Here is a 27,375-nt window from a genome sequence, read left to right as displayed (position 1 = left end):
TGAACTTTTCTTTCCTCTTTGCACTCCTTTCTAGATAATAAAATATATCAATTATACTTTCATCTATATTTACGGGCAAGCACGCCGCACACTTCTGCGCAGCAAGATTAATTAGGTGACAGGAGCAGCTTACAATGATTTTGTTACTATTTTCCAGCTTCAAACATCCTACCGTTACTGGAGCATTATCAGCACCAACAGCTAGGCAGTATTTTAATGGAGTGCAGAATTCCCGAAAAGTTGAGAGCAAAAGATTGGCAATGTTAGCTCCAGTAGCATCCCCTTCTAAATTAGGCACAGAGAGTAGACAACTCTGAATTTCACTGAGTTCAGGCCTAAGAAATGTTACAACAATGGGATATATTTTGAAGTCACTTTCATTGCTACCATCAGTAGCAACAGAAAATGCATTCACCTGCAAATGTGATACAATTTTCGTCCTTTTTTTCCATGCACATTTCTGTAATGACAGCTGCTGTTTTCGTTCTAGCACACCCATATTGTTTAGCGATTTCCGAATCAGGAAACATTTTACGAAACAAAGGTCCCGCGTGATCGGCACAATTTACAGGCAGGTTATGTTCTACAATAAATGACGTAAATAACGCCTCAGCATTCGTCACAGGATTAACATCTTGGTTTTTACATGAAAAGTTCAGTTTCTGGTTTCTTTCTACACACTGAACACACTCCTTATGTTTTTTCGTTTGCATATGCTTGAGTATATCGCACTTCCTGTCATGCGTAACTGAAAAATCACACCTACATATAGCACAGAATGTGAATGTTGGTCCCTTTCTGGATTCACTCAAACACAGAAACTCTTCCCTATAAGCACTTTTAAACACTGCATCATATTTCTTTTGTGACATTTTGGCCAAAACAAATATTAGGACAGAACACAAGCACTTCTGTAGGTCTTGGCCCGGGTAGAATGACTATGGTGTGCTACTTCTGAGGTTAGGTTACTCCAAAGAGAATGTTACTCGCTTGCAAAGAGAATGACTGTATTACAGACCAAAGAGGAGCACATGACTGACCACCGTGCCCCGTACTGCCATCTGGTATCATTATTAGAACTACTATCGATCAGCCATATATCGATAAAATGAAGAAATCTGCGGGAGTTTAAAATAATACGAAAATTACTGATACTGCTCTGAAAATCGGGAGATCGGGAGGAACGATGAAAAATCGGGAGACTTGGCACGTCTGTATATATTCTCAATTTCAATAACAATCCTCACTGTAACTTCAAGTAATTCTCACATTGATTCAGCTTTACCTGCAGGCCTTTAACAAAATTTCTCAGTGAATGTGATTTTATTAAGAAAGTGCAACACTGAAGAGCTCCCCTCCTTCATAGTTTTTTTTTTTTTTTACTGAAATGAGTTCTCTTCCATGTTGCTGTTAGTCCTCTGTAATTCAGACTGCCAATTCATACACATTAATGTTACAGGTCTTTTTTTTTTTTTTTTTAGTGGCTTTATGTCACACCGACACAGATAGGTCTCATGGCAACGATGGGATAGGAAATGCCTAGGAGTTGGAAGAAAGCGGCCGTGGCCTTAACTGAGGTACAGCCCCAGCATATGCCTGGTGTGAAAATGGGAAACCAGGGAGAACCACCTTCAGGGCTGCCAACAGTGGGGTTCAAACCCACTATCTCCCGAATACTGGATACTGGCTGCACTTAGAATTAAAATCATAACTGTAATTACGATGTTTGTAGAGGGAAAATGTTTACCATTTGCAGGTAGCACACCCAGTAAAAAAAACTGTTGCATGTCCAATGTGCGAAGTGTGAAATGTTCATTGATGTTTATCATTCTCCCTGTAGTTAGTAGCACTGTCATCTAGGGCATCACTAGACATGTGCCCACTGTAGGTATCGTACGAGTGTAACCGGTGGCTTCGCTGGGAATGGGTTCCTTGATTGCTATTTATGCCTTTTTGATGTCTGTAAAGTTGTTAAATAATTATGTACTCCAGTTAAATATTAAAAATTATTGCTATGATTGACGGTAAGTAATCCTTTTCTCTTTAGTTATCAGTGATAAAAATAAAATTAAGGGAATCCATGAATGCCCTGACTGAAAAAAGAAGAAAACTGTGAATGTTTCAGATCGGTGGGTCACAGTAATTAGGATGAGTAAAATCACTGGCAAGAAAACAGTCCATGAAATGACTTAAGACTTAATATACGACTTAAGGCAAGTGGAACAGAAGCAAAACTGGACGCACGATACCAATAAGAATATGGTGATGTGGCATAAGGTAAGGGAAATTTCTGTCTTAGAAGGTCGACCATACGAAGTGTACTTGATGTACATTTACAAAGAAGAAGCATAGTGAATTTTTGACTAGAGGAGATCTAAAGGAAGGCAGCCATCATCCTGCGGCATTCTTCAACCGGTATATCATGGGTTCATGCCGATCAAAGAGCAGAAGTTGAGGGACCTTTATTTGTTATGCGATAGCAGATGCATCCCTACTGCTTATCACCACTTTATTCAAAGCTTGGTTTCAAAACAATCTGGTACACCAGAACACAGCAACAGTGATGTATCAAGTGCTGATGAATGAGCGTGTTCTTGTGAAAAAGTGGACGTCAACATCTGACAGCATTTTTATCGTATGAGAAACAGGAAACTGATACAGCACTACTTACAATCTAAATACTTTGCATATAATTGCAGATAAAACTTCGTAAGTCCGCTAAGTCCTTTTCAAAAAATTTCTGAGCCAATGCTTGCAGACTACTTAAATCCCTTCATTTGTAAATGTTCATAAGTGAAGTTTCAATAAAATTGTAATTTAACTGGATTTACAGTGTTTATTCAATTCTCTCCTGTACATTTGATAATTTGAAGTTACTTGGAGCCATCGATATCAGTGAAGATGATTTTTTTCCTATTTGCTTTACTGTAACTCTAAAGCTTTTCAGTCTGTCGAAAACACAAATTATAATTTAATAATGTTTTTTTTTTACAGGTATCTTATAGAGTTATGTGTGTTACGTTACAATTGGTGTTTTTGACAGACTGAAAAGTTTTCAAGTTACATTAACTAAGTTGATACTGAAATGTGTAGCTCCTTTCATAACAAAATATTTGTTTTACATTGCAGGAGATGTGGTCGAGGTCTTATGGAATAAGAAACTTTAAAGTGTTTAACTACAATGAATGTGTCTTTGAATTTTTTCCAATAAATGGAAAATATTTCACAGGTCTTGAAATGTTCCAATGCAATCAGCAGAAGCAGTAGTTTAACTTTGCTGAATTTCAGACGGTTGGAGATGGTTACAATTTTGAAAACTCTTGACCGTTGAAGGATCCTAAGATAGACTACACAGTACAATCAGCTCCACAGAGCCATACCTATAAGACCACATGCTATGAGACAGATTCAGTGAGTACTTTTTGTCTGCAGAGGCAGAAATATCATGGTGATATACAAGAGTTTTTCACTCTATAACTTCAAAGATTATGAAAATAATTAAGGCATGTCGCATAGTATGAATAAATATGTAGGCAAATTAATAAGTATCTGCAATTTTGCTCTAATTGTCTTTAGGTTGGCTCTATGGCGTTGTGTGCTCGCCATCCTCTAGATGACACCGTTGTCTACGCCTGTGATAGGTTCGAGCGTTATCAGATCAGCACAGCTTGCACTGTTGTGATTTAAAGATGGCCACGCCACTGTCTGATTGCACCAAGGAAGAACAGCATTCCCTAATCATTTTTTTTGTGATCTGACGGTGTACCAGGAGCGGAAATTCATAGAAGACTTTCAGCACAATATGGAGACAATGTTTTGCCACAACAAAGTGTTTACCAGTGGACTGAACAGTTCAAAATGGGTCACACGAGCGTGAAGAATGGGGAAAGATCCAGGCGTCCATCTGCAGCAGTAACTGATGCCAATATCGAACAAGAGTGTAATATGATCCTGAATAACAGGCGAGTGACTGTTGATGACGTGGCAAACCATAAGCACATTAGCCATGGTTCTAAATATGAAATCATGCATAACAGGCTTAACTTTCACAAAGTCTGTTCGAGATGAGTTCCAAACAACTCAATGAAGAGCAGAAGTACAATAGTGTGAGAATCTGTCAGCACTGACTGAACCGTCATACTAACGAAGGCGAAACGTTTCTGAAACGGATCACTACTGGAGATCACATGGGTTCACCACTTCGAACGAGAGAGCAAATGTCAGAGCATGTAATGGAAGCATCCTGGATCCCTAGTCAAAAAGAAATTCAAGAGTAAAACTTCTGCAGGAAAAGTGATGCTCACGGTGTTTTGGGAGTCTGAAGAGCCAATCCTGGAAGATTACCAGGAAAAGGGGGAAACAGTAAAGAGTGAACGTTACAGTGATAAGCTGGTAAACAAGCTGAAATGTGCAATTCACAATAAGCGCAGAGGTCGATTGTCAGAAGGAGTTCTTTTGTTGCACGACAATGCATGTCCACATACCGCCGCCCACATCACTCAAACTCTTCAGATGCTGCTTTTCGACGTGTTGGAGCATCCTGTGTATAGTCCCGATCTCGCCCCGTCGGATTAATATCTGTTTGGTCCACTTCAAAATGCTCTAAGAGGCTGTCGATTCAGCTCCGATCAACCGGTGAAGGAAGCGCTGCATGTGTGACTTGCTGCGCAACCAAAAACCATTTTTACAGAGGGTATCAGAAAGCTTGTGAAATGGTGGACTGAAAAGCAGGGTGACTATGTTGAAAAATTATACCAATAAAATGTGTGTGCTCTTTTTGTAATAAATTATAAAAATTGATTGCAGATACTTGCCCTCGTATAAATTTCTATTATGAAATGACTATATTTTCTAAAATTAATTCTGGTTTTGAAAAGGAGCAACGCACTAAAGTTAACAACAAAACAAATGATGCTGAGTATCGGTCTACATGTATATTACATCATGTACTAGAGGATTGTTGCCCAGTTGTACTTCCTCTTAAAACAATAATCACCACCACCACCATGTCGCAGCATGCAATGTTTTACCAAGAAAAATTATATTTTGGTTCTAAGGTTCTATATATATATATATATATATTTGGTATAAATGACTGATTTTCAGATATACTTACATATGTTAAGTCTTCTCTTATGAATCCTTACCGTCAAACTTTCCAGGATACAAAAAAAAATCTCTTCATAGGCCTTCCTCTTTCCAAATTTGTTTGCACAGTGGGCTGATTGAGTATACCATCATGCAGGATTATTCTAAATTTCTAAAATAAAACATTTAATATAAATATTCATTCTTTTGCACTTCAATTATTAATGAAATTAAACAGGAAGAATGAACTCCTGTGCGCCAGTGGCATGGACAGTGAATTTGAAAATAAAAGTACCTACCTTAAGTACTTCTCTGTCAAATTGCATTTCTAGTGGGGACAAGTCACAAGGAAACCATACGTCACCAAAAACTGGTTAAACGTACGGCACAATTATAGTGCACCTCATCAACAAAAAGCCTAAGGAATATGGACTGTTACTGGAAAACACAGCCGGGACCAATAAATACATGGCCAGCTTCCTGTATTTCATTGCTGAGCTTTAGCTTTGTGTTACAATAACAGTCATACGTTGTCTGTATCACAGCCACCTGAATAGTTGATTGTTCAAGTGGACAACAGCATGAAGTAGGGGATTGCCTGTAGGAGTGATGTACAGTGGGGACTGTATGTGCCCCATGACAGCTACGGTAGATGTGAAGGCCCTACAGAAACCCTGAAAAGTGACGGCTAACAGGGCTCTAGTGAAGACCTCAACAGCAGCAACGGGGGAGGAGTCCTTTGGTACGGTGAAGCTGGCAGCCCTTCTTATTGGGGATAAACAAAGAAGAAACCACTGCCTTGTGGTAAAGAGGGATCTTTATAGGCCAAGGGAGATAACCCCTACAGAAAAATCCTGCGGTCTAGCGCAGACAGGAGGCAGCCCCTTGACTGGACTTAGGGTACTGTGGGCTAATAACTCGCACACCTGAATTAAACTCATTACAGAAACCATACGAAATTTATGCCGGCCGGATTTTATGGAGGAGAAAGCTGGAGAAATTTTGTCGAGGCCCTATGTTCCACCTGGAATTAAAGGAAATAAGTCAAGTCCACAACACAATAGAGCTGGCAAGGGCACACTGTTTGGAGACTAAAGGTCCAAAACCCAGGGCTGACGAGTTATTTCAAATGTGGTTCAACCTTTTGTTTTGTCACTCTCCAGGCAAATGCTGAAGTAGGACCTATTTCAAGGGCCAATGCACCTACCTCAATCCTAGTCCTAAATAGTTACACACATTATCACAGACTTCATAAAGGCACAGGTTATCATACAGCTCTCGATCTCACAAATACACGAGCCAAACAGCTAAAGATGTTCAAACCCCCGAACATGAATCAACATTGGTTATGACAGAGTTAGTGTATCTATTTACTTGGAAAAAAAAAAAAAATCCTAAATAACTACATTGCTTCTGCAAATTCTCTTCTCATTTAGTTCTTGTCTCTTAATGACAACAAAATATTATTCCAAACATTGTGAACACTGTCTTGTACTGTTAATACAAAATTTCTAACCATTGATAATATTAAGTGTCCTGAAAGATCTTAAGGTAGAAATGAGACAAATTTGCACACACTTAAGAATATGCTCATTCTACATTTATGGTAATATTAATATTTAAACCACAAGGAATTAGGCTGCTTAAGGACAAATTCAACCATACTTTTTAACAGCACTGAAATCATGAAATGATTTTTGTTCAATAAATTCTGCAAAGACTAACACGATTAGAAGTTGGATAATGCAGAGTCCAGTTGAAATGATAGGGGTCCAAAACATCTTGGCCTATCTCATGCAAAATTTTGCGGATTAAGAAAGACGTATAAGGCCAATTGTTGTCTAAATGCAAGTTTGCAGTTTTATGTGAGTTAATAATTGGATCATAGTTACAAGACCTCCAGTTTTATGCAGAATCCGTAGCACAGGGTCATACGAAAAAAAAAAAAGAAGAAAAAAATTCTATAGGCAAGTTTTGATCATCTCTGTCAGTTTATCTTTCATGGTTATGGTAGACAAATATACTAGATTTGTTTCCACAAATTTGCACTGTACATCAAAATTGACTGCCTCTTCATGAGACAAATTGGGCAAAGATATCAGCTTCTTGAAGCAGTGTTTTGTGCATGATTTGACCCCAAATTTTTTAAAAGGCACCGTTAAAAAACACTGTTCCACACCTCATTCTATCAAAACTCGCCAAAAAACCCAACAAAATTTGGCTAAGAAATGAAATCCGGTTTTTAAACAAGAAAAAATCTTACTTGAATAATAGACTTTACGTGACTCACCTTGAAGCAGCCAATTTGTTCCCTAGTGCCCAGTGGAATCTTTTCCAAGACCTAATTAACAACAGACTTTTTGGCCAACTTTCACAGAAAAAACTTACCTTAGAGAAAAAATTAAACACCAAAAAAATGAACACAACTCCATCGAAAAATCAGTCTAAAGAGACTAGTTTGTCTAAAAATGTAATTGAGAAATTCCACCCTCCTGTATTTAACCTGTCTAAAGTAACTTTAAATGAAGAAGAAACCGCCATTCTATCGAAAGGCTCAAAGCACAACTGGCCTAACCTGAACAAAATGAACATCGCCACTACTTTAGTTATAGAGTCTGAAGCCGCCATCAACAAAATGCCGCTAGAACAACACGACGAACTTAGATTCGAAGTAGAAAGGAAATTAGACAAAATGTTTACCTCTGACAACGTAAACAAAAGATTCTCCTCCATTTATCCCACTGACAATAAGCAGATTTCCGAACACAAACAAATCGCTGAACTTAAAACGAAAATCAATAATAACGACCTAATAGTCACTAAAGCTGATAAAGGTAATACCACAGTTATAATGAATAAAACAGACTATGTCTCCAAAACTAAGGAATTTTTTAAGAGCAGCACCTTTTCAATAATTAAGAAAGACCCACCCCAACGAATTCAGCGACAATTAAAACAAACCCTTAAGAACATTTCCTTTCTTTTCACGGACCTCGAAAAATCTAAGCTTTTAAATATGAACCCGGGTCTTCCTACAGCTAAAGCCCTCCCAAAGATCCATAAGGCCAACATCCCTATCCGCCCTATTATTAACTATAGGCCTAGTCCTTTGTATAAAGCCTCTCAATTTGTCCCAAGTTTCTTGGCTAAAAACTACCATTTTCTTGCCAATAAGTATATTAAAAACACCACTGAACTAATTGACAAACTAAAGACCTTCGACTTGCAAACTAACCACTCCCTTCACTCTTTTGACAGAGTCAACATGTATCCAAGCATACAAACAGCAAAGCTTTTCCCTATTATTGAAAGCAACTTAAAGAAATACAGTCCTCTTAGCAAACTTGAAATATATGACTTCATCTCCATTCTGAAATTAGTCATCAATAATAACTTTATCACTTTTGACAAAACTATTTATCAACAAGACGGATTAGCAATGGGTTCACCCGCCTCTGGTATCTTAGCGGAGATTTATTTAGATTATCTGGAACACTTTAAAATCAACAACAACTTTCCCAACATTCTTCTATGGGCGAGATACGTGGATGACACATTTGTAATTATGAACGAAGAAATTAAGAACGCGGCCTCTACCCTTCACGATCTTAACAGCGTCAATCCCCACATTAAATTTACACTTGAGTCTGAAACAAACAGGTTAATCAATTTTCTAGATTTGACCATTTATAGACATCCTTCCTCTTTATCTTACAAAATCTTCAGGAAACCCACACAAAGTGCAACTACCATTCGTCAAGACTCCACACATCCCCAAGCACACAAAAGTGCTACCTATAATAGTCTAGTCCACCGTACCTTCACAATACCCATGTCAAAGAAAGGCTTGAACAATGAACTCAATACTATTCGTGCAATCGCCAAATTTAACGGTTACAACAAACCCTTTATAGAACAGATTATCAACAAGTTCAGACACCGACCTAAGAACACTCTTACTAAAGAAAAATCTAAAGATGCCACTTCTTCCACCTTTACTTTCAACAAAGATATCTACAAAATCACCAATCTCTTCAGAAAACATAATGTAAAAATTCCCTTCAGAACAAATAACAGGAATTCTGAAATTCTGCACAATTCCCCATCAGTTAACATGTCCAATACTTTCTTAAAGTCTGGAATCTACAGATTCAAATGCAATGACTGCAATTCCTCATACGTTGGGCAAACAGGACGCAGTTTCACCACTAGATATTCAGAGCACGTCAACGCTATTATAAGATACAATAGGTTCTCAGCAATAGGTCAACACATCTCTGACTCCAACCACAAGTTTACTGACATTGAACACGATTTAGAGATCCTTCAAATGGCCAATAAAGGGCCTCTCATGAATATAATCGAAAATTGTTTTATCCACTTCGATCAATATTTTAACCCTAACTCCAACTTAATAAAATCTCTGATAAGCCTAATACCCTTTTTGATTTCTTAATTAACTTGTTTAAAAATATCAGATTTCCAAACACTAGCGCCATCTTTCAAGCCATGTGCAATCCACATCCCCGTCACTTAGCCCCACTACCTCATCCCTCTGCCCCACCATAGCCCTACTCCTCGGCTTTAGCTCCTCCTTTTCCCCCTTCCCCTCCCCTCACTCTCCCTTCCCTTCCGCTATTCGGCCTCCATTATTGCTCTCTTCATTAGCCCAGCTCCTCTCCTTTCAACATCTATGCCATCACGCTACTCAAGGTGAGTTCGCCTCCTATGTACACTTATATCACGCCTAATTTGGCTTTCAATCTTTTCGTCAGGTCTCCTTGTTTCCATACTGAACTGAGAATCGTGACGTTAATTCAAATTATGATCTTCACACGACCACATTGTTGGCTTCGAAACCACCTGAATTAAGCCTGTTAATTACCGCAACTTAAGAGAACAAGATTATTCTTCCCACTGATAATATATGTTGCCTTATGATTTATGCACCTCAAGCTGGACTATTCTCTTGTTTATCAAGACTCAACAACTGGGATACCTTCTCAAAAATGTTATGTTTTACTGTCAGACACACCACATCATTTCAACTGGTTATATTCTAACAGTGGCTTTATAGGTGCTGTCATATGTTTTAGATGGTTAGACGCACCATACCCTCATCATTTTAATGTTACATTTAAAATCTGCCTTAGTAGGTGTATTTAAATGTTGTATATAGATACACCTTATGTTCTACAAACCTCAAGCTGGACTACTTTCTCGTGTATCATACCCTTAACTATTGTTACCTTCTCTGTTTTGCTTTCGTTGTTTTAACTTTTGACAATTTAGCTTTCAACATTAATCCTTGTATTTGCTGTCATGTGTTTTATATTTCAACTAGTCATAGTTTAACATTTGTCTTGTAGGTGCTATCATGTATTATATATTGCTATTCGATAAGTTGCATTTTGCTCAATTGATTTGTTGGCTGATGATGACGCGCAATGAGCGTCGAAACTAGTACCAACCTTCTCTAAACGTTATGTCATATATATTCACATCAATAAACATTCATGGTATTGAAAATATGGACCTTAACATTTTCATTTTACTGTCATACCACAATGTCTATCGAATTCAACTACCACCACCACCACCACCACCACCACCACCACCACCACCACCACCACCACCACAACTTGGCGAACTTTGGATTCTCTCTTATTTTTATTTCTTGTAAAGCTAAAATTATCTACCATTGATTTAAAATCTGTTTAGCATCAACTGTCCTTAGATGATATTAAGGAGTGTACTACCTTTACTTGCCAGTACCGTAAACTTCCCCTTGGAATGAGCATTGAAATTTAAGCTCTTTCTAAAGTAGTTGGAGATATCCAATATGTTTGTTTTAAATTATCTAAATAATATTGTAGTATTCCCCAAAAATTTTTAAGAACGTTTCGATCACTTGGAAGTTTCATTCTCTAAATTAAAGAATGCAGAATTCACGGCCAAGATTTTAAAAGTAAAGCTTGCTCAAAAACAAATTTCTTCCCTTGATTATTGGTATTGATAAAGGGTGCCAACATCGACAAAGATAAAATAAAACCAATTATGATCTTGCCTCATCCCAACAAACAACAAAGAAGTTAAAAGATTTTTTGGAAATTTATTGTAAATTCATTCTAAATTTTGCATCTATACCTGCTACTCTAAACTTACTGGAAAAAGAAAAAACAGACATTTCATTAGGGAAATGACCAGAATGAGGCATGAGAAAAGTTGGAATTATGTTTAACTTTGCCTCTGGTTCTTAGACTTCTTGATTTCCAAAATAAATTTGTTTTAAATAGTGATGCATCACATTGAAGTGGCTCCTGTGTTGTTTCAGGATTATGATGGGCTACAATTACATGTAGCATGTGCTAGTAAAAAATTTTCTCCAGCACTATCTATAGCTTGTGTGTTTGAATAAGAAGCTTATGCAACTATATCTGGCACAGGGAGATTTGCATTGTATGCACTGATCACATGGCATTGAAATGCCCGCCCAAAACAATTAAGTAAATCTGGTAAGTGAATGATAAAATTAAATCATTTTAAATTACATGTGGAACACATCAAAGGAAAAGAATGAAGTGGTGGCTGATTCTTTATCTACAGCTTTTAATCAAGAAAAAGAACAATCTGTTAAACTGCAAAATGAGCAGAGTGATTAAGGAAGCAGTGTGTTCTGTTTTACAAATGGTGCCAGCAAGTTAAATTTCCATCAAGAACAGGATCCAAAATGTGAAGCTACAGTATTATGGAAGACTTAAGAAAAGCCGTTCTAGTTCCTAATTATGTACTGAAGGATGGATTGGTGTTTTTTAAACCTAAAAAGAATAAAACGTGGTCATGTTTATGTACCAGAGTCCATTAAGAAATACATTTTAAATTATTTTCATGATACGCAATGGGGTGGTCATATGGGATACCGTATGACTTTATAACAAAGTGAAAAGAAATGTTTATTGGCCAAGAATGAAGAAGGATGTTGCAAAGAAAGTCAATGCTTGTGCGAAGTGTCATTATATGAAACCCAAAGGTAGTGTTTTTACAAGTGAAATTTTATCTTTCTTCCTTTTTGAGGTATGAGTTAAGCACACATTTACATCTCCTTATTTTCCTCATCTTATTGAAAGGAAAATAAAGGGTGTGAAGCGTGGTCTTACTGTCTTTAATAGTCTAAACAATACTCACTGGGATCAAAGCCTACCTTACTTCATGCTGGCATAAAATTCTCCCGTTTTTTGGATACTTCCATACATCATTAATATCGATTAGGTGATAGGCTATATTGACAGAATAGCATCTACAAAGATGTGCTTTATTTTTTATCCTGTTATAAACAGTATTGGTGGTCTCAAAAAGATTAGTTTGATAGTACTGTGGATTATCAGTGATGGTTGCCTGCTGCCATTTCTTGATGGATACAGTACTTTTCTATCCATCTCTTGGCACAGGGCAGAGTAAAGTGTAGCTTCCACCGAAGTCCCAGTCTCATCCATGGCTGTGACAATATGGAAGCTGCTGGGGTATGGGTGGTGCTGAGTAATGACATTCAGAGCACGACTAGTGCATCTGAGTGTTATGAAAGGTGTTGCTCATAGGGTCAGTTGTGCTGCAATAGCACTTTTTGACCCAGTGAGGAAAGCAATGGCAAACTACCTTACTCCTCATCTTGCCTAGTACGCCTCGTTTGGTGCTGCCATTGGTTTTTGCAGTTTCCTTATAATTGCATAACCTTTGGTGGTGCTATTTGAGGATCCAACCAGCCTCTGGGCTGATGACCTAACAGACAGACATCAGTGATGGTGAGTATCTATAATTTATATATTTTGTATAATATATTCTATCCATTTAATAGCATAATGAATTTACGTCACACCAACACACATAGGTCTAATGGGAGTAGCATAACCTATGACAGGCATAGCACAGGAGTTATTGATAACAACTAGGTAAATCACTTTAAAATCAGCTCGGTGACTTTGTAAGTTCTCACCAATACCCCAAATTCATACTTTAAGCACCCCTTTTTAATACATACTAATTCTGGAGAACACACCCCAACATCAACAGCTAACACAAGCAATACTGTGGTTTGTTACTTGTGTGGAATGCAATATACTGCACGTGGAATCAATGTACACCTAGTTAGAATCCATAGGTATCCACAGATGCTACCTGTGGAATGAACATCCGCCTAGCCCAAAGCCATGATTTAACACAAGATTCAGTGAAAAGTGGTAGTACACAAGATTTCCAAGACACTAATGTTATGCAATCAAGCCTAATAAATTATTTTTACGATCAATAATATGGCAAAAACAACTATCACAACTGATTGAGGGCATTCCCATGCAAACACAGATACACCCCAAGGCTTCAGTATTTGTCCATATTGTGGAAAGCAGTATGAATCTATTAGTATACATACAGTATAGCCGGGCACATCCTAGCGAACAAGGAGCTATTCTAGGAAACAATACAAAGTTGGTAATACAATAAAAATATACGGTTACTACATTAATAATTATTTTACAGTGGTGCCTAACACAAAGTAACACATTCAGTTATAGAGTTAAATTATACAGTCTTAGTCTTAAACATGACACATTATGCAAAATAATATTCTAAAAAGAGAAATAAAGTGTTTAATTTATAGGTCATATATATAGGTTATATATATATCACTCCTGAGATATACACCTCCAAAAAAGCTGTGCGCCACCTATGTTGCTGAGGTATTACGTTGCTTGTCACCCAACAGAAAGTCGGGAGCGCGGTTTGGGTCATGTAGCTATCAGCTTGCATACAGGAGAGGGTGAGTTCAAATCTCCACTGTTGGCAGCTCTGAAAATGGTTTTCTGTGGTTTCCCATTTTCACATCTGGCAAATGCTGGGGCTATAGCTTAAGTAAGGCCATGGTCACTTCCTTCCCACACATATTCCTTTCCCATCGTCACCATAAGACCTATCTGTCAGTGCAACATAAAACATGTTGTAAAAAAAAAATATACGAAGTCGGGAGGAACATACACACTTGTAACAAACAACATGAATGCTTTGAAGAATGCACATAAACCTATGAAAAACACAATGCATTGTATGGCAAAATGCATCCAGATGTGAAACCTGGAAATCATAATCTGCATCTTAGTATGGAGTTACTCCATGCTTCGATAATTCGTGGACGGGACGATTTGGCCGTGCGGTTAGGGGCGCGTGGCTGTGAGCTTGCATCCGGGAGATAGTGGGTTCGAATCCCACTGTCGGCAGCCCTGAAGATGGTTTTCCGAGGTTTTCAATTTTCACAAATGCTGCGGCTGTACTTTAATAAGGCCACGGCCGCTTCCTTCCAACTCCTAGTCCTTTCCTACCCCATTGTTGCCATAAGACCTATCTGTGTTAGTGCGACGTAACGCCACTAGGAGATAATTCGTGGTATGCTGGCCTTGTTGTCTGCTCTACACTGTTCCACTCTTTTTTACAGCAGTCCTCCGGAGGTCGTCCTGATTGCATGCCACCTTTCTCAGTTGGCCCTAGGTTGTTCAATTGGATTTATGCCAGCAGACAATGCAGACCATTCTCTCCAATTGATTTGGGCCTCACTGAAGATGATAAAGTGATGTTACAGTAGCTGTCGCGTGCTCATCGCCGTCTTGCTGAACGAATCTGTGTCCAATATGTTGTTGATTTGACTGAACAGTGGGCTGGAATATTCAGTCCCAATATTGTACACGTCATAGTATCCTCGACAATGAGCGTCATCCAACGTCCATACATAACTGGACCAAAACATGACAGATTTATCTCCTTGCTCAATCCGTGGTGTGGCAAGTATGACTCGTCTGGTGGTACCTCACTCTCTTCACAACCTCCTCCAACAATTATCATATATCAGATGAATTAACTTTGTTCTCATCAGTGAAGAAGACCTGACGCCATGTTGCCAGGTTCCAGTCGAAGTGTTCCCTTATCCATCTGTACCTGGTGCCACGGTGTTGGAGTGTACTTGCAGATGCCACCAAGGAACTCTGGACACCCATTTGGTGTCAGGAAGGCAATACACAGACCTTTTATGGACCTTGCGAGCAAAGATTTCTGAGTATTGGTGATATTCTGTTCTTGACTGCGGGCAGCCACTTTGAGAATAATCTTGAACATTTTGTGTGTTACATGATAGTGGTTTTACATCGCAACATCATCATTATGGTGTACACCAAACAGGTGGGCAATTTTCCTCACGGAGAAGCCTTGCTGATACATTATAACAATGTGGGTACTGTCAAATGCTGTAATGACTCCTTGAGGCAAGTTTACACACTGAACAGACTACAAACTGTGTCTTGTTCATGTTGTGTTCAGCTGTTCCAGTTACAGTGCACCCTTCTGGACTGTTCTGTGATTGCATATAGTATGTCCACGTACACCTCACAGGTGAAGTTACATTGCTTCCAAAGTCTCTTTGTAATGAGACTTCTGTCCCAGTTGACATCCTTCAAGAGCACCCAAAATATATCTGGTGCAAAACTTTTTCTGAGGTGTATATATTGGTATGTTCAGCGATCAGGGAGATATGTCATATTTTCCTAACCAATGTTAACTGAAGGAACAATAAAACATAATTATTATTATGTTTTTATTATTTGCTAATCGGCAAAGTAGGGACCGCGATAAGTTTCATTGTACATTCTGGAGTTTATTCAATTTCCATTTGATCCAGTAGGTTTTCAGTAGCTACAAGAATGCAGAATTCATGGCTTGCTCAAAAACAAAAAAAAAGATAAAATAAAGCCAATTATGATCTTGCCTCATCCCAAAAAACAACAAAGAAATTAGAAGATTTTTTGGAAATTTATTGTAAATTCATTCTAAATTTTGCATCTATACCTGCTACTCTAAACTTCCTGAAAAAAGAAAAAACAGGCATTTCATTAGGGAATTGACCAGAATGAGGCATGAGAAAAGTTGGAATTATGTTTAACTTTGCCTCTGGTTCTTAGACTTCTTGATTTCCAAAATAAATTTGTTTTAAATACTGATGCATCACATTGGAGTGGCTCCTGTGTTGTTTCAGGATTACGATAGGCTACATCCTTCTTCATTCTTGGCCAATAAACATTTCTTTTCACTTTGTTTTAAAGTCATACGGTATCCCATATGACCACCCCATTGCGTATCATGAAAATAATTAAAAATGTATTTCTTAATGGACTCCAGTACATAAACATGACCACGTTTTATTCTTTTTAGGTTTAAAAAACATCAATCCATCCTTCAGTACATAATTAGGAACTTACTTCTGCCAAGCTCCTCAATTTCATCTGCCCTATCCAACCTCCCTTGGTCAACTCTTGTTCTTTTCCGACCACAATGGTATTTGAGCATTCCAAGCCTAAGGGAGTCTTTCATTTACATGTCCTTCATGGCCCTTCCCTATCTTTTGCCGATACCTTCATTTTTCTATGTGTTGGATCCCATCCATTTTTTTTTTTCTTCCTCTGATTAGTATTAATAGAGGATGGGTATCCAGTTGTACTTCCTCTTACAACAATAATCACCACCACCACTATTGGTATAGATTTATTAACCACAGTTAAACTCAAATTATATTGTTTGAGTGTAAACAATAATGCAAGGATCATTACCAATTATGAAATGAATCACCACTACCGAGTCACAAGGTTATGTGTAACTGCCTCGTCTTACTATACTGGTGCCTAGATGTTATTCACTTCATCTCAACACACTAATATTTCTTGCTAACATTCAATCCTAATTCTAGTAAATTTTGAAGTTATAGGTATCCTACTTTCTACTGCTACACCCCAGGCAAGAAAAGCCTGGAAATTCTTTTTTTAATTTGTTTTATGTCACACCGACACAGATGGGTTTTATGGTGACACTGAGATAGGAAAAGACTAGGAGTGAGAAGGAAGTGGCCATGGAAAATCATCTTCAGGGCTGCCGACAGTGGGGTTCGAACCCACTATCCTCCTGAATGCAAGCTCACAGCTGCGCAACCTTAACCACACACCCAACTTGCTCAGTGCCTGGAGATTTATGTCACTGTCAACTGTATGTCACAAGGGTAGGGGATCTACAGCTATACATTATATCCAAACCATGTACTGCTCAGAAGATGCACCAAGAATCGTACGAGATACTCAGCAACTCAAAGCCACAATGGAGAAAGTTGGAGATAGGGTGAGGAAAGAAGAAGTGGAGTGTTGATGGACCTCCAGTGTGAAAACAATATGCAGAATATGTAGTATTAATGGAAGCCGAGTGTAGCAGCCGCGTGAGTTGGGCGATAGGAAAGTTCTTAATAATAATGTAACTGGTTTTTAGGTTCCATTGACTACTTTTGCGATTTTCTGAGATGCCGAGGAGCCAGAATTTTATTCTGCAGGAGTTCTTTTACAAGCAAGTACATCTACTCACACAAAACTGATGTATTTCAGCAATTTCGAATACCACCAGACTAAGCCAGGATCAAACCCACCTACCAGAGTTCAGATGGCCAGAACTGTACCATCTGAGCTACTCAGCCCAGCAGGAAAGTTCTTCACAGCCACAGTAATAAAACATTCTAGTAATTATTTGAAATAGCAAAACAGTGAAGAACCTGCATCCAGGTATTTAATTCAACATCATGTGTCCTAGGCTACAGATATTTCAGTATCATTAAGATAATTTTAAAAGAAAGAGGGAAGTGTTTCCAAGAGGGAAAAAACATTTAACACTCCCAACAAAGGAAGACTAATAGAGTGAACTTAATCAGACTTGGATGATTTTGACAAGTACAGTACTTAAGATCCTTGAGCCTCATATAGAAATAAAGGGTGGCAAATAGTCTATATGGATAAGATGTATCTTCATGCATCCCACGCTATGGAACAAGCATGGAGTAATAATCAGAACAAGGGTCTTCTAACTCCAGTTTCTAAGGGCGAGCAAGCTATTGTTCACGAAGGTGGGAAGGAGAGTTTTGTGCCAAATTCTCTCCTGATAATTATAAATCTGGCATGAAGTTTGAAGATTACCATGCCGATATGAACTTCACAAAGTACGAAAAATGTAAAAATTGAATTAATATCCAACCTTTCCCCTGCACCTGTCTTAATGATTGATAAAAGTCCTTACTACAATGTCCAAATTAACCTTGCATCAAATTCCTCAAAAGAGCAGATATGGTTGATCGGCTAATGAGCCATGGAAATTCTTAGCCTCGAAAACAGACATACCAAAACTACATTCTCTGAATGCACTCAGGAAACACGATTTTAAAACAAATTTGATGTTATTACTCTAATCATCTGGAAAACAAGTATATTTTTAAGAAATTATGACACTCGCTGGTGACAGGATTCATTTCTTGGGTCCACAAAACCTCAATGCATGATGTGCTCATTTATTTCCTTCTAGTGTATACCAATACAGAAAGTGTTTGTTACGGCTTCATTTCACGGGCTAGGAACATCGTCTACATCACAGGTCCTCGTGCTGGGCATTTCGTCCTGTGGAAACACAGAGCTGTAAGCGGGTGAGTAGGCAATAAACATATGTTGTGGTTACATCACAGGCCGTGATGTTCAAAGTAAGGCGAACGCCTGCTGGTCAGACTCTATCATTGCAGTGATACCCCGAGTTTGAAATGGTAGCGGAAACTACCGAATCTCACTGCAGAGAGCCAGTGGGAAAAACAGGTTTTTTTTTTGTGCTAGCAGTGGACCGTGCAAAACACCTACCGTGACGGCAGTCTGTTATATCAAAAAAGGTATAATGTAGAACGGCTTTAAAAAGCGAAAAATACCCATTCGCACAATACTGTTGTAGGGGATGTCCGAATAAAGATGGTTGAAGGTAGATTTCAAATACTATTTTCAGAAACTCAATGAACAGGAAAAGTCGCAAAACACTAGAACACTGCACAAGTCAAGCATAAAACTTTTCCATTACCGTATGTATTACATTTTACTGAAGGGATAATAAGGATTTTACTTTTCTGAGTGGAAATTCTGTCATTCCCATCCAAGAAGTTGTAAATCATAGCTTGCACGCTTCAACGTATCAAGCATATGTCGCAGTCAAGCCAGAGAGCGAACACATTTGCTACGGCAGAGGAGGAGTGCCATTCGATTGTGACAGAGCTTTGTACAGTCGCTAAAAAACGTTCCTCACAGATTCATTTTTTCAAAAACAATTGAACCTATAGATAAAATGTTAGTTGTGAGTATCCATATCCAACATGGGAAGTGAATTGCACTTTGATTAAAATATTAAGTTTGAGGAACACACAATATCATGTGTTAATTCTCTTTTTGAGTACTGTGCACTGTAACAAAAACTGTAACGTTTCAGTTTTCTTTGAATGTGTAAATGCAGGAAAATAAAACCATGCCTGTTAATACTGAGTACAGTATAAACCACACACAAATATTTTTTAAAAATATATTTTTCTAGCTATTACACTGTGGTGTCTTTCTTCATGTTGTACTCCTATCAACATTTTGTTGAAAACGGTGCGAGAAGAAAGCTCTGTAGTCGCAATCGAATGGCACTCCTCCTCTGCCGTAGCAAATGTATTCGCTCTCTGGCTTGACTGTGACATACACTTGCTACGTAAGCTGCCTGCACTTACGTCAAGTCTGCCCAGCCACACTGGGTTAGACTGAATGGGCGCCCAGCTGAGCAACTCTGGTCTAGATCATCAGCCAATAAGATAACAATATGATGGATGTAACTAGTGCCTTTTTGTAGCAGTAAGCAATGGTACGCAATAACGGCACCTGATTTCTTGAAAGAAACAAGAAATGTAATTGGATGTTATTCGAAAGTGTAGGCTTATGGCTTAAAGTCAAGCTTGTTTGTCGCTTTTGTTACATTTCTATAGATATAATGTGTACACGCACATTATTGAAGTTTCTGTAAACTGCTGTTCTAAAATGATCATTCTTTTCTATTAACCATTTTGTGTTGTCAGTTTGGAGTTAAATAAGAAGAAAGAGAGAATTGTCATGTTGCTCTTTGCAAGAGACAATTCTCATGACTGGTCCATATTGAAGCTGACTATAAGCAAATTATCACAAAATAATTTATTATATTATCACCACCTATTCAATACAAGCCACCACTTTACAACTATAGAAAAGGATCTTATTATTATTAAATGTATCAGTAAAGGAAACTTAATAAACAAAATAGAAAACCTACACATCTTTTTGGACCAAACCTATAATAACAATCATAATTTAAATGAGGTCACAGAAAATAAAAATCCTTTATATGAATTAACACCCAAATTAATACACATCGTGAATTCACACCAGAATAAAATCCTGAATATTTTTAAATCATCTCTTCCAAATACTTCATCCACCAAACCAAACGTCAGGTCTTCCTACACTAACCCGATTAATGCCCCTCCAGTAACGACACAGGCGCTTAAAAATCAACGTAACCCTCCCCCCCGCTCTACACCCCACCCCTCTTTACCGCACCAGTATAACACCAGGAATAGAAATGTTAGTCAGGCAGGAGCTGCCAGAACAGTCAGTTCTACTTAGCACTACCTTGACAAGTAAATTACTTCTCAATTGACATATTAACTACTTGAAGTTTCTTGTCAATACGCGTGCTTCAAAATACTAATTTTAACTTCTCTTTTAATTCATTACAGACAATATCACTCTCAAAGCCTAATAATCACATCTACAAGTAAGAATATTCAAACATGACTGTTTATAACGTCAAGAACACAATTCAACAATTAAGCAGCAGCCTAGACTTGGAATTGTGACACTGCTTTACGCGACAGAAAACATACGATCACAATTTTCAATTTACAACATTTTAATCACAACACTCAACTTATCTAATTTATTCTTAAATATACAGCTGTTGTTTATACCTAATGGACATTGTTTTCATCAAGTTCAGATACAGAACATTTGGGATTGATGTACCCAGGACTGTTACTATCCCAAGGATCTGCAAATTCTAAATTTTCATTAAAATTTTTTTTTTAGTTTTCGTTTTCATTTTCACGAGTATAGACAATATCAAATCTCAATACTCTTAGTGTGTAATGGGAATTTTTATATTATAATTGTAACTTAAGATGTTTTTAAGGTGTAAGGTATTTTTCAGTATAATCCTTGTATGAATAGTTAATGTTTCAGACATTTGACCTTAAGGTTACCTACAGGCTGATGATGCCCTTAACAAGGGGCGAAACAAGTCCCTGAGAAGTGCATATAGTATTATGTAGATTTCACCCGCGTAGCACGTGGCTTGTATTGAACAGGTGGTGATAATAGAATAAATTATTTTTGTGATAATTTGCTTATACAGGGTCTTGATTTATGCTTGGCAAGGACTTTCTTGCTCGACTTTGGCTGCCGATGACAGGCCGCTACCAGCCGCTGGCGTGCGCAGTTTCCGACACTTCCTGCAGTTGCTGAGAGCTGAGCTCCGAGCTAGTAGGGTCTTCAATGAAGCTACTGCGTACTGTATGTCGTATTGTATAGTGTTTTATTGTGATTTTGTATAGTGCTGTAATGAATGTGAAATATTCGTTACGTGAAGGTGGATATCTGCACAATACTTACATTAAGTGCAGAAAATCGTGCGCTAGGAAAAGACAAAAGTTTCAAGCGAAATTTCCAGGCAGACCCATTCCTATCAATCGGACAATAACACAACTGGCCAAGAGATTCAAACGTACAGGTTCAGTAAACAATGACAATAGACGTTATCTCCTTACTGAAGCGTGTTTGGTACGAGGATTACAAGTAAAAAGCTGTGACCCACTCCTAGCCCAGATTTAACGGCATGTGATTTTTATTTGTGGGGAATTTTAAAAAATGTAGTTAATGGGAACAATCCTCACACACTAGATGAACTTAAAGACAATATAAGAGCTGCAACTGCATCCATCAGTGCTGAAGAACTTGGTAGAGTAACCAAAAACTTCATTAGGAGATGCCGATTATGTTTGACAGCGTATGGAGGAACATTTTCAGCATAAACTGTAAACATGGTGAGTAAAACGCATTATAACGATTTTGAGCACTGTATTCTGCCGTACATACACACGCGCGGTAGCCGGCAACTGAACCGTCACTGGCGGCCAAGGTCGAGCGAGAAAGTCCTTGCCAAGCATAAATAAAGACCCTGTACGTTGCTCTTTCTTATACTTCCACATTTTTTGGCTATTGGAATACACTACAGTAGGGGTTGATTTTCTCACCCTTCTGCAAACAAACTCTTCTTGTCAAGTGCTGTTAATGTCAACGTAGCAGCATACAACTAGGAAATAGCTAACCGTCATAGTTAATCTGGTGTTAATGGATGTTTAAACTCTAAGGCTATCAGGGAAAACGAGTATAAGTCAGAAAATGACTTGTAATCTTCTCCCCTAGATAAATATTGACATGTTTACTTGTACTGTTAGGACCAAATGAAATACTGCACACGTACTTCAGTTCTGACGAAAGATCAAAATCCCTTCCAGGACTCACACCGAGAACTTGCCTTATTTTGAACATTTTCTGACTTATACTTGTTTTCCCTGGACCGAGCGGAGTGGGTGTACGTGTTAACATGGTAAGGCTGTGGAGCCAAGCTCTGCATTTGTGACACGACTGGGTTCGAACCCCACCATCGGCTGTCCTGAGAATCGTTTTCTGTAGTTTTCCATTTTCACTTCCAGGCAAATGCCGGGACATTTCCTATTCATAGGCCACACTAATTCCTTCCAACTCCTTACCCAATTTCATTCACCTCCATTTATTTCATCTTCATTAGCTCCTCAACCGATGTTGGCGCCAGGGAGGGCATCCGGCCGTAAAAAAAGTCAATTTCATCTCACCTCATCCCCAACCCTGTATGAGGAAATGGGACTAAGGGGTAGACATACATACAAACACTAGTTTTGCCTAGCAGCCTGGAATTTAACTGCCTTAGTTGTTATTCAATAATTGGAAAAGAACAAACACGTTTACTGTGTTGCCGAGGCAAACAAGTTCATAGTTATTTATTAGGAGCAAGGGGTGCACGTGGTTCACAAGTTAGAGAAGTGAAATTAAACTCATTATTTTGTACCAGTGTGCAATCAAACAAAGCGTGATGATTCTTTTGAAGTATCGCCTGAACCTGTAACAGTGAATCAAATGAATGCGACAAAAACATTGCAAGTACTTATAGATTTCTGCCGTTCAAGAGGGAATCAATCCTGAACAGCCCAATTATTGGACATTAGACTTTTTCCAGAGAAACAATTGGCTTTATGCGAAAAATAAAATGCTAGGTTGTAAGGTGTGCCAAGATTTTACAAGATAAGGACCAGAAAAACACATGGAAGAGAAAATTTCTTCAGAGTGGGGCAGTAGTAAAATTAGTAGCTTTGGAAGAGAAGAAGATGGTACATATGGAGATATGAACAAAGTGTGAAATTCAGTTTATGAAGAACTTCAGGTGAGTAACACCACCATTTTTCTTTTAAAAAAAGAGCACTGGATGTAACGTACCACTCACTAGTTAAACGGTTTTAGGAGAGGCTGGGATGCCAGAATTTTTCCCATAGGAATTCTGCGGTAAAGATACAGAAATAAACCTGTCATATTTAAGCGCCTTCAAATACTACTGAACTGCTACGGGCTTTACGTCGCACCGACACAGATACGTCTTATGGCAACGATGGGATAGGAAAGGCCTAGGAGTTGGAAGGAAGCGGCCGTGGCCTTAATTAAGGTACAGCCCCAGCATTTGCCTGGTGTGAAAATGGGAAACCACGGAAAACCATCTTCAGGGCTGCCGATAGTGGGATTCGAACCTACTATCTCCCAGATGCAAGCTCACAGCCCCGCGCACCTCTACTACTGAACTGAGCCGGGATTGAAACTCCCAGCATGAGCTCATGAGAGCACCCTATCGTCTTCAGCTATTTAGCCTGACACAGCCAGCACGAAACACAGGTTATTCTCTCGCTGGAATCTTTCAACATTTCTATAGACTTATGTTGCTTGCTGTTCTACTGTTATTTTCATAGCTCCAAAAAGTATCAGCTATTGTAGTGAAATGTGCGTCATATTAGCGAAAATGGAAGTACAGTGATTTGCCGCAGTTGCACTATATGTGACAAATGACAGTACGTCTGTTACCTTCAAGGAATAAGTGTGGTTACTCTCCTCATCACCATCTCCAGTGTATCATCAGGGTCGAGCCGGAGGCGTGCGAGCAAGCAAGTACATTCAACTCAGCGCGATACTCGGATCTCACGTCCTCAGAACGAGTATAGGCATCGAAAATCTCACATGCATTAACTAGGCTTCGAGCCGCGACAGTCAAGACAGGAGGCTAGGAATGTTGTCAATCCGCTACTATGCTCACCTCCCAAACGTTCAACGTCCGCAGAAAATCTTGACTGCCGTACCTCCTGGATATTCATCCTTGTAAACAAATGAAACCTAGAAGCGACACTTACCTTTGCACAACAACAAAATGGTTTCAAAATATATGAACAGTAGGCTCTCAAAGTTTAGAAATATGTGCATACACGCGAACTATCCAAGATAAAAATCTAATTATTAGCAATGGCACGTTCCTGACTACTACCAAATACGCCAAGTCATCAGGATCAGATCATATAACCTTAACCTTCAATGGTTTAACAACACACTTCAAATACAAAACAACAAGCATGTCAATATTAATGTAACAGGCCACCAAATATGAATAATCAGTGTTGCTAGATCAATTACCCGCAATTGACCTTACTGCCGCAAATTTTCAACATCATAACCTCAAAATTAACCACAGGCTTCCAAATAAAAAAAACTCACCTAAGAACTATTTCAACTTAAACTAATTTAATTCCAATAATCGTCTCAACTACGTTCAAAAATTACAGTATCGCATCATAAATACACAATACGGTCCGGGCTAAACACATAAAATACAGAAAATTTCCACCAGATCTCACTATTACACCAACCTGACAGTGCGACATAAAACTACAAACAAACAAAAAACCACAAAAAACTATTAGCCTGCAGGGTAACCAACATATATTATTATGGTACGCTAAAATTTTTTTTAAAATCCACTAAAATGTCCCCAACAATCCGATACCAAATAACGATCAGTAAAAATGAGCAATTATAACAAATATACCATAAAGAATTCGTGCCAAATTGCGAGATATCCCAAATATTGATTGCCAGCACACCTATCCATTGTTGGACGCGCTAGCGAGTGGTTGGCTGTTCCAAGAGCTCTGTATTATCTCACTGATAAAGTAGTTAATAACTGCAGAAATGTAGCAAATTTTGGGTGTGTGTGAAGGCCGGTCTCGACTGATTAACATTTAACAACAACATGTTAAATGTTAAAAGTGTTAAATGTTAACTGGTGACACCATCAGCATGTTAAATGTTAAATATCAAATACTGTTTCATTTAACATTGTGTCCACACTTAATAAACATGTTAAACTTGACATCCTTTGTTTATATACAGGTAGTTCATCATATCAATTTATGGTAATACATTTAGGTGGTGTCTAGTATTTTTAAATAAGGACAATGGACTCAGATGAAGAGGAATTGGCCTTTGTTCTTGCCACTGTTGCTTCTTGTTATGATTTAGAAATGCAGTCTTATTAGGCACATTTCTTCCCCTCACTCTGCTCATTGCTTCAAAAGCAAACCACTTTGAAGTATAAAATTCGTCCGCTCCCGATTAACCAATTTTCTGAACTTTCTGCAATTCTCGACTGTACTGGGAGCGGAGGGACGCTAGTTTTTTTTTTTTTTTTTTTTTTCGATTTACTCGCGGGAACAATTATAGATATTTTCGAGTTCCTGGAAACTGTCGGCTTTCTTCGCTTTATATCTGTATTCCTCTGATGAGACATCCCACAAATAAGGCCTTTCTAAAAGGCATATCATTAATTAAGTCCAGAGTAATCTCCTCGCTCTACTCCATTTCTGACTATACCGGTACATTTTAGTATAATGCAGAGAGAACGACACACGTGTGCGTACTGTATTTGTAGCTTATAACAAAGAGAATCAGTGTTGCAGATTGTTGTAATTTTAAACCTATTTCATGAGGAGCACGTCGTTTGCGTCGTTTAGGCTATGTGTTGGCATGGAATCAGCATGGAAGTTGCCGAAGCTGTGCCAACATCGCACGAACAACGAATTGACCTGACATGTTTTCCACTTGGAGCGGAAAACACGCCAACATGTTAAAAGTGTTAACTCAACATTCTGAGTTAACATGCAAAGTCAATTGGAAGACACAATCACAATATACATGTCAACTGTAACATGTTAAATTTAACATGTTGGTGTTAAATGTTAAACAGTGGAGACCGGCCTTGATACTTATAGTTCCACAAATATTGGTGTTTAGTCTTTGAATGTAGTAATCTGCCATTAGTGGTATTTATTAACAATTACCACACAGAGTAGTTCCGTAGGCGTTCGCTAGATTACAACCTGTAATTTAGGACTGCGTGAAAGAAAAAAATATCTCTTCCTTTTTTAACACATACGTACATACATACATACATACATACATTAACATTAGAGACTGTTATGCCTTACAGCGTTCAGTCAGCAAGCCTTCTGTGAATTTCAGTGGCGGTGGGCTCCCAGGAGTAGGGATGGGCGTGACCAAATACAGTAGAGAAAATACGCGACACTTACGGATTTAGCCGTGCTAAAATGGGAGACAATTCGACGGTGGCGCTCCTAGTGACTTGACCTGTAAAGTCGCACTATATTCAAATATCAAAGAAAATGCATATACGAAAATGGAAAATAAATTACGTCTAGAAAGAAAGTATTATTGAGATATTAACTTCGAAGTTGCTAAAGCAATTCTGAATAAATTAATGAAGAATTATTTAAAAGGTTATTATATAGAGACTGAAATTAGACATATAAACAAGATGTGAAATCGACTGCTGTGAAATGGGTTGATCTTTCATTTATGCATTACTTATTTGCTTTAGCATTCGTGCCTGAACTTTAACGGTTAGATTTGTCTTTTTTCTCATTTAAAAACATTGTATCATCACATTAAGACACTTGTCAATAAAAATATCGGCAAATTCCTTACACACGTGATGCAATGAATTAACATTTAAATGCTGGACAATTTTCCTCTTAACATGAAGCGTACTAACAGAAAGAAAATCTATAAAATCCCGGCTTTAATCTGAGAAGAGGGATAAAAGAAAGAAAAGTATGAAAATGTTGTCGATAGAGATGCTTTGAGGAAT

At 38.2% G+C, this 27,375-nt stretch overlaps 1 protein-coding gene across 5 annotated transcripts in view; it reads right to left on the bottom strand.

Moving 5' to 3' along the window:
• LOC136864640 (COP9 signalosome complex subunit 7a) overlaps positions 1 to 26,716 on the bottom strand; it is a 370,749-nt gene extending 344,033 nt beyond the window's left edge. The window contains exons 1-2 of one of the 5 annotated variants that reach the window (XM_067141894.2): positions 24,927 to 25,072; positions 5,117 to 5,260 (exon numbers count right to left, since the gene is read on the bottom strand). In XM_067141894.2, the coding sequence (XP_066997995.1) occupies positions 5,117 to 5,118 (2 nt within the window). In that variant the 5' untranslated portion in view covers positions 5,119 to 5,260; positions 24,927 to 25,072. The other 4 variants (XM_067141897.2, XM_068226369.1, XM_067141898.2 and 1 more) reach the window with 4 other exon arrangements.
• Positions 26,717 to 27,375: the final 659 nt, after the last annotated feature.

Source organism: Anabrus simplex, chromosome 2, assembly GCF_040414725.1.
Source record: "Anabrus simplex isolate iqAnaSimp1 chromosome 2, ASM4041472v1, whole genome shotgun sequence".
NCBI lineage: Eukaryota > Metazoa > Arthropoda > Insecta > Orthoptera > Tettigoniidae > Anabrus > Anabrus simplex.
Note: the sequence above shows the minus strand (reverse complement) of the source record. Positions and strands in the feature narration are given on the sequence as shown.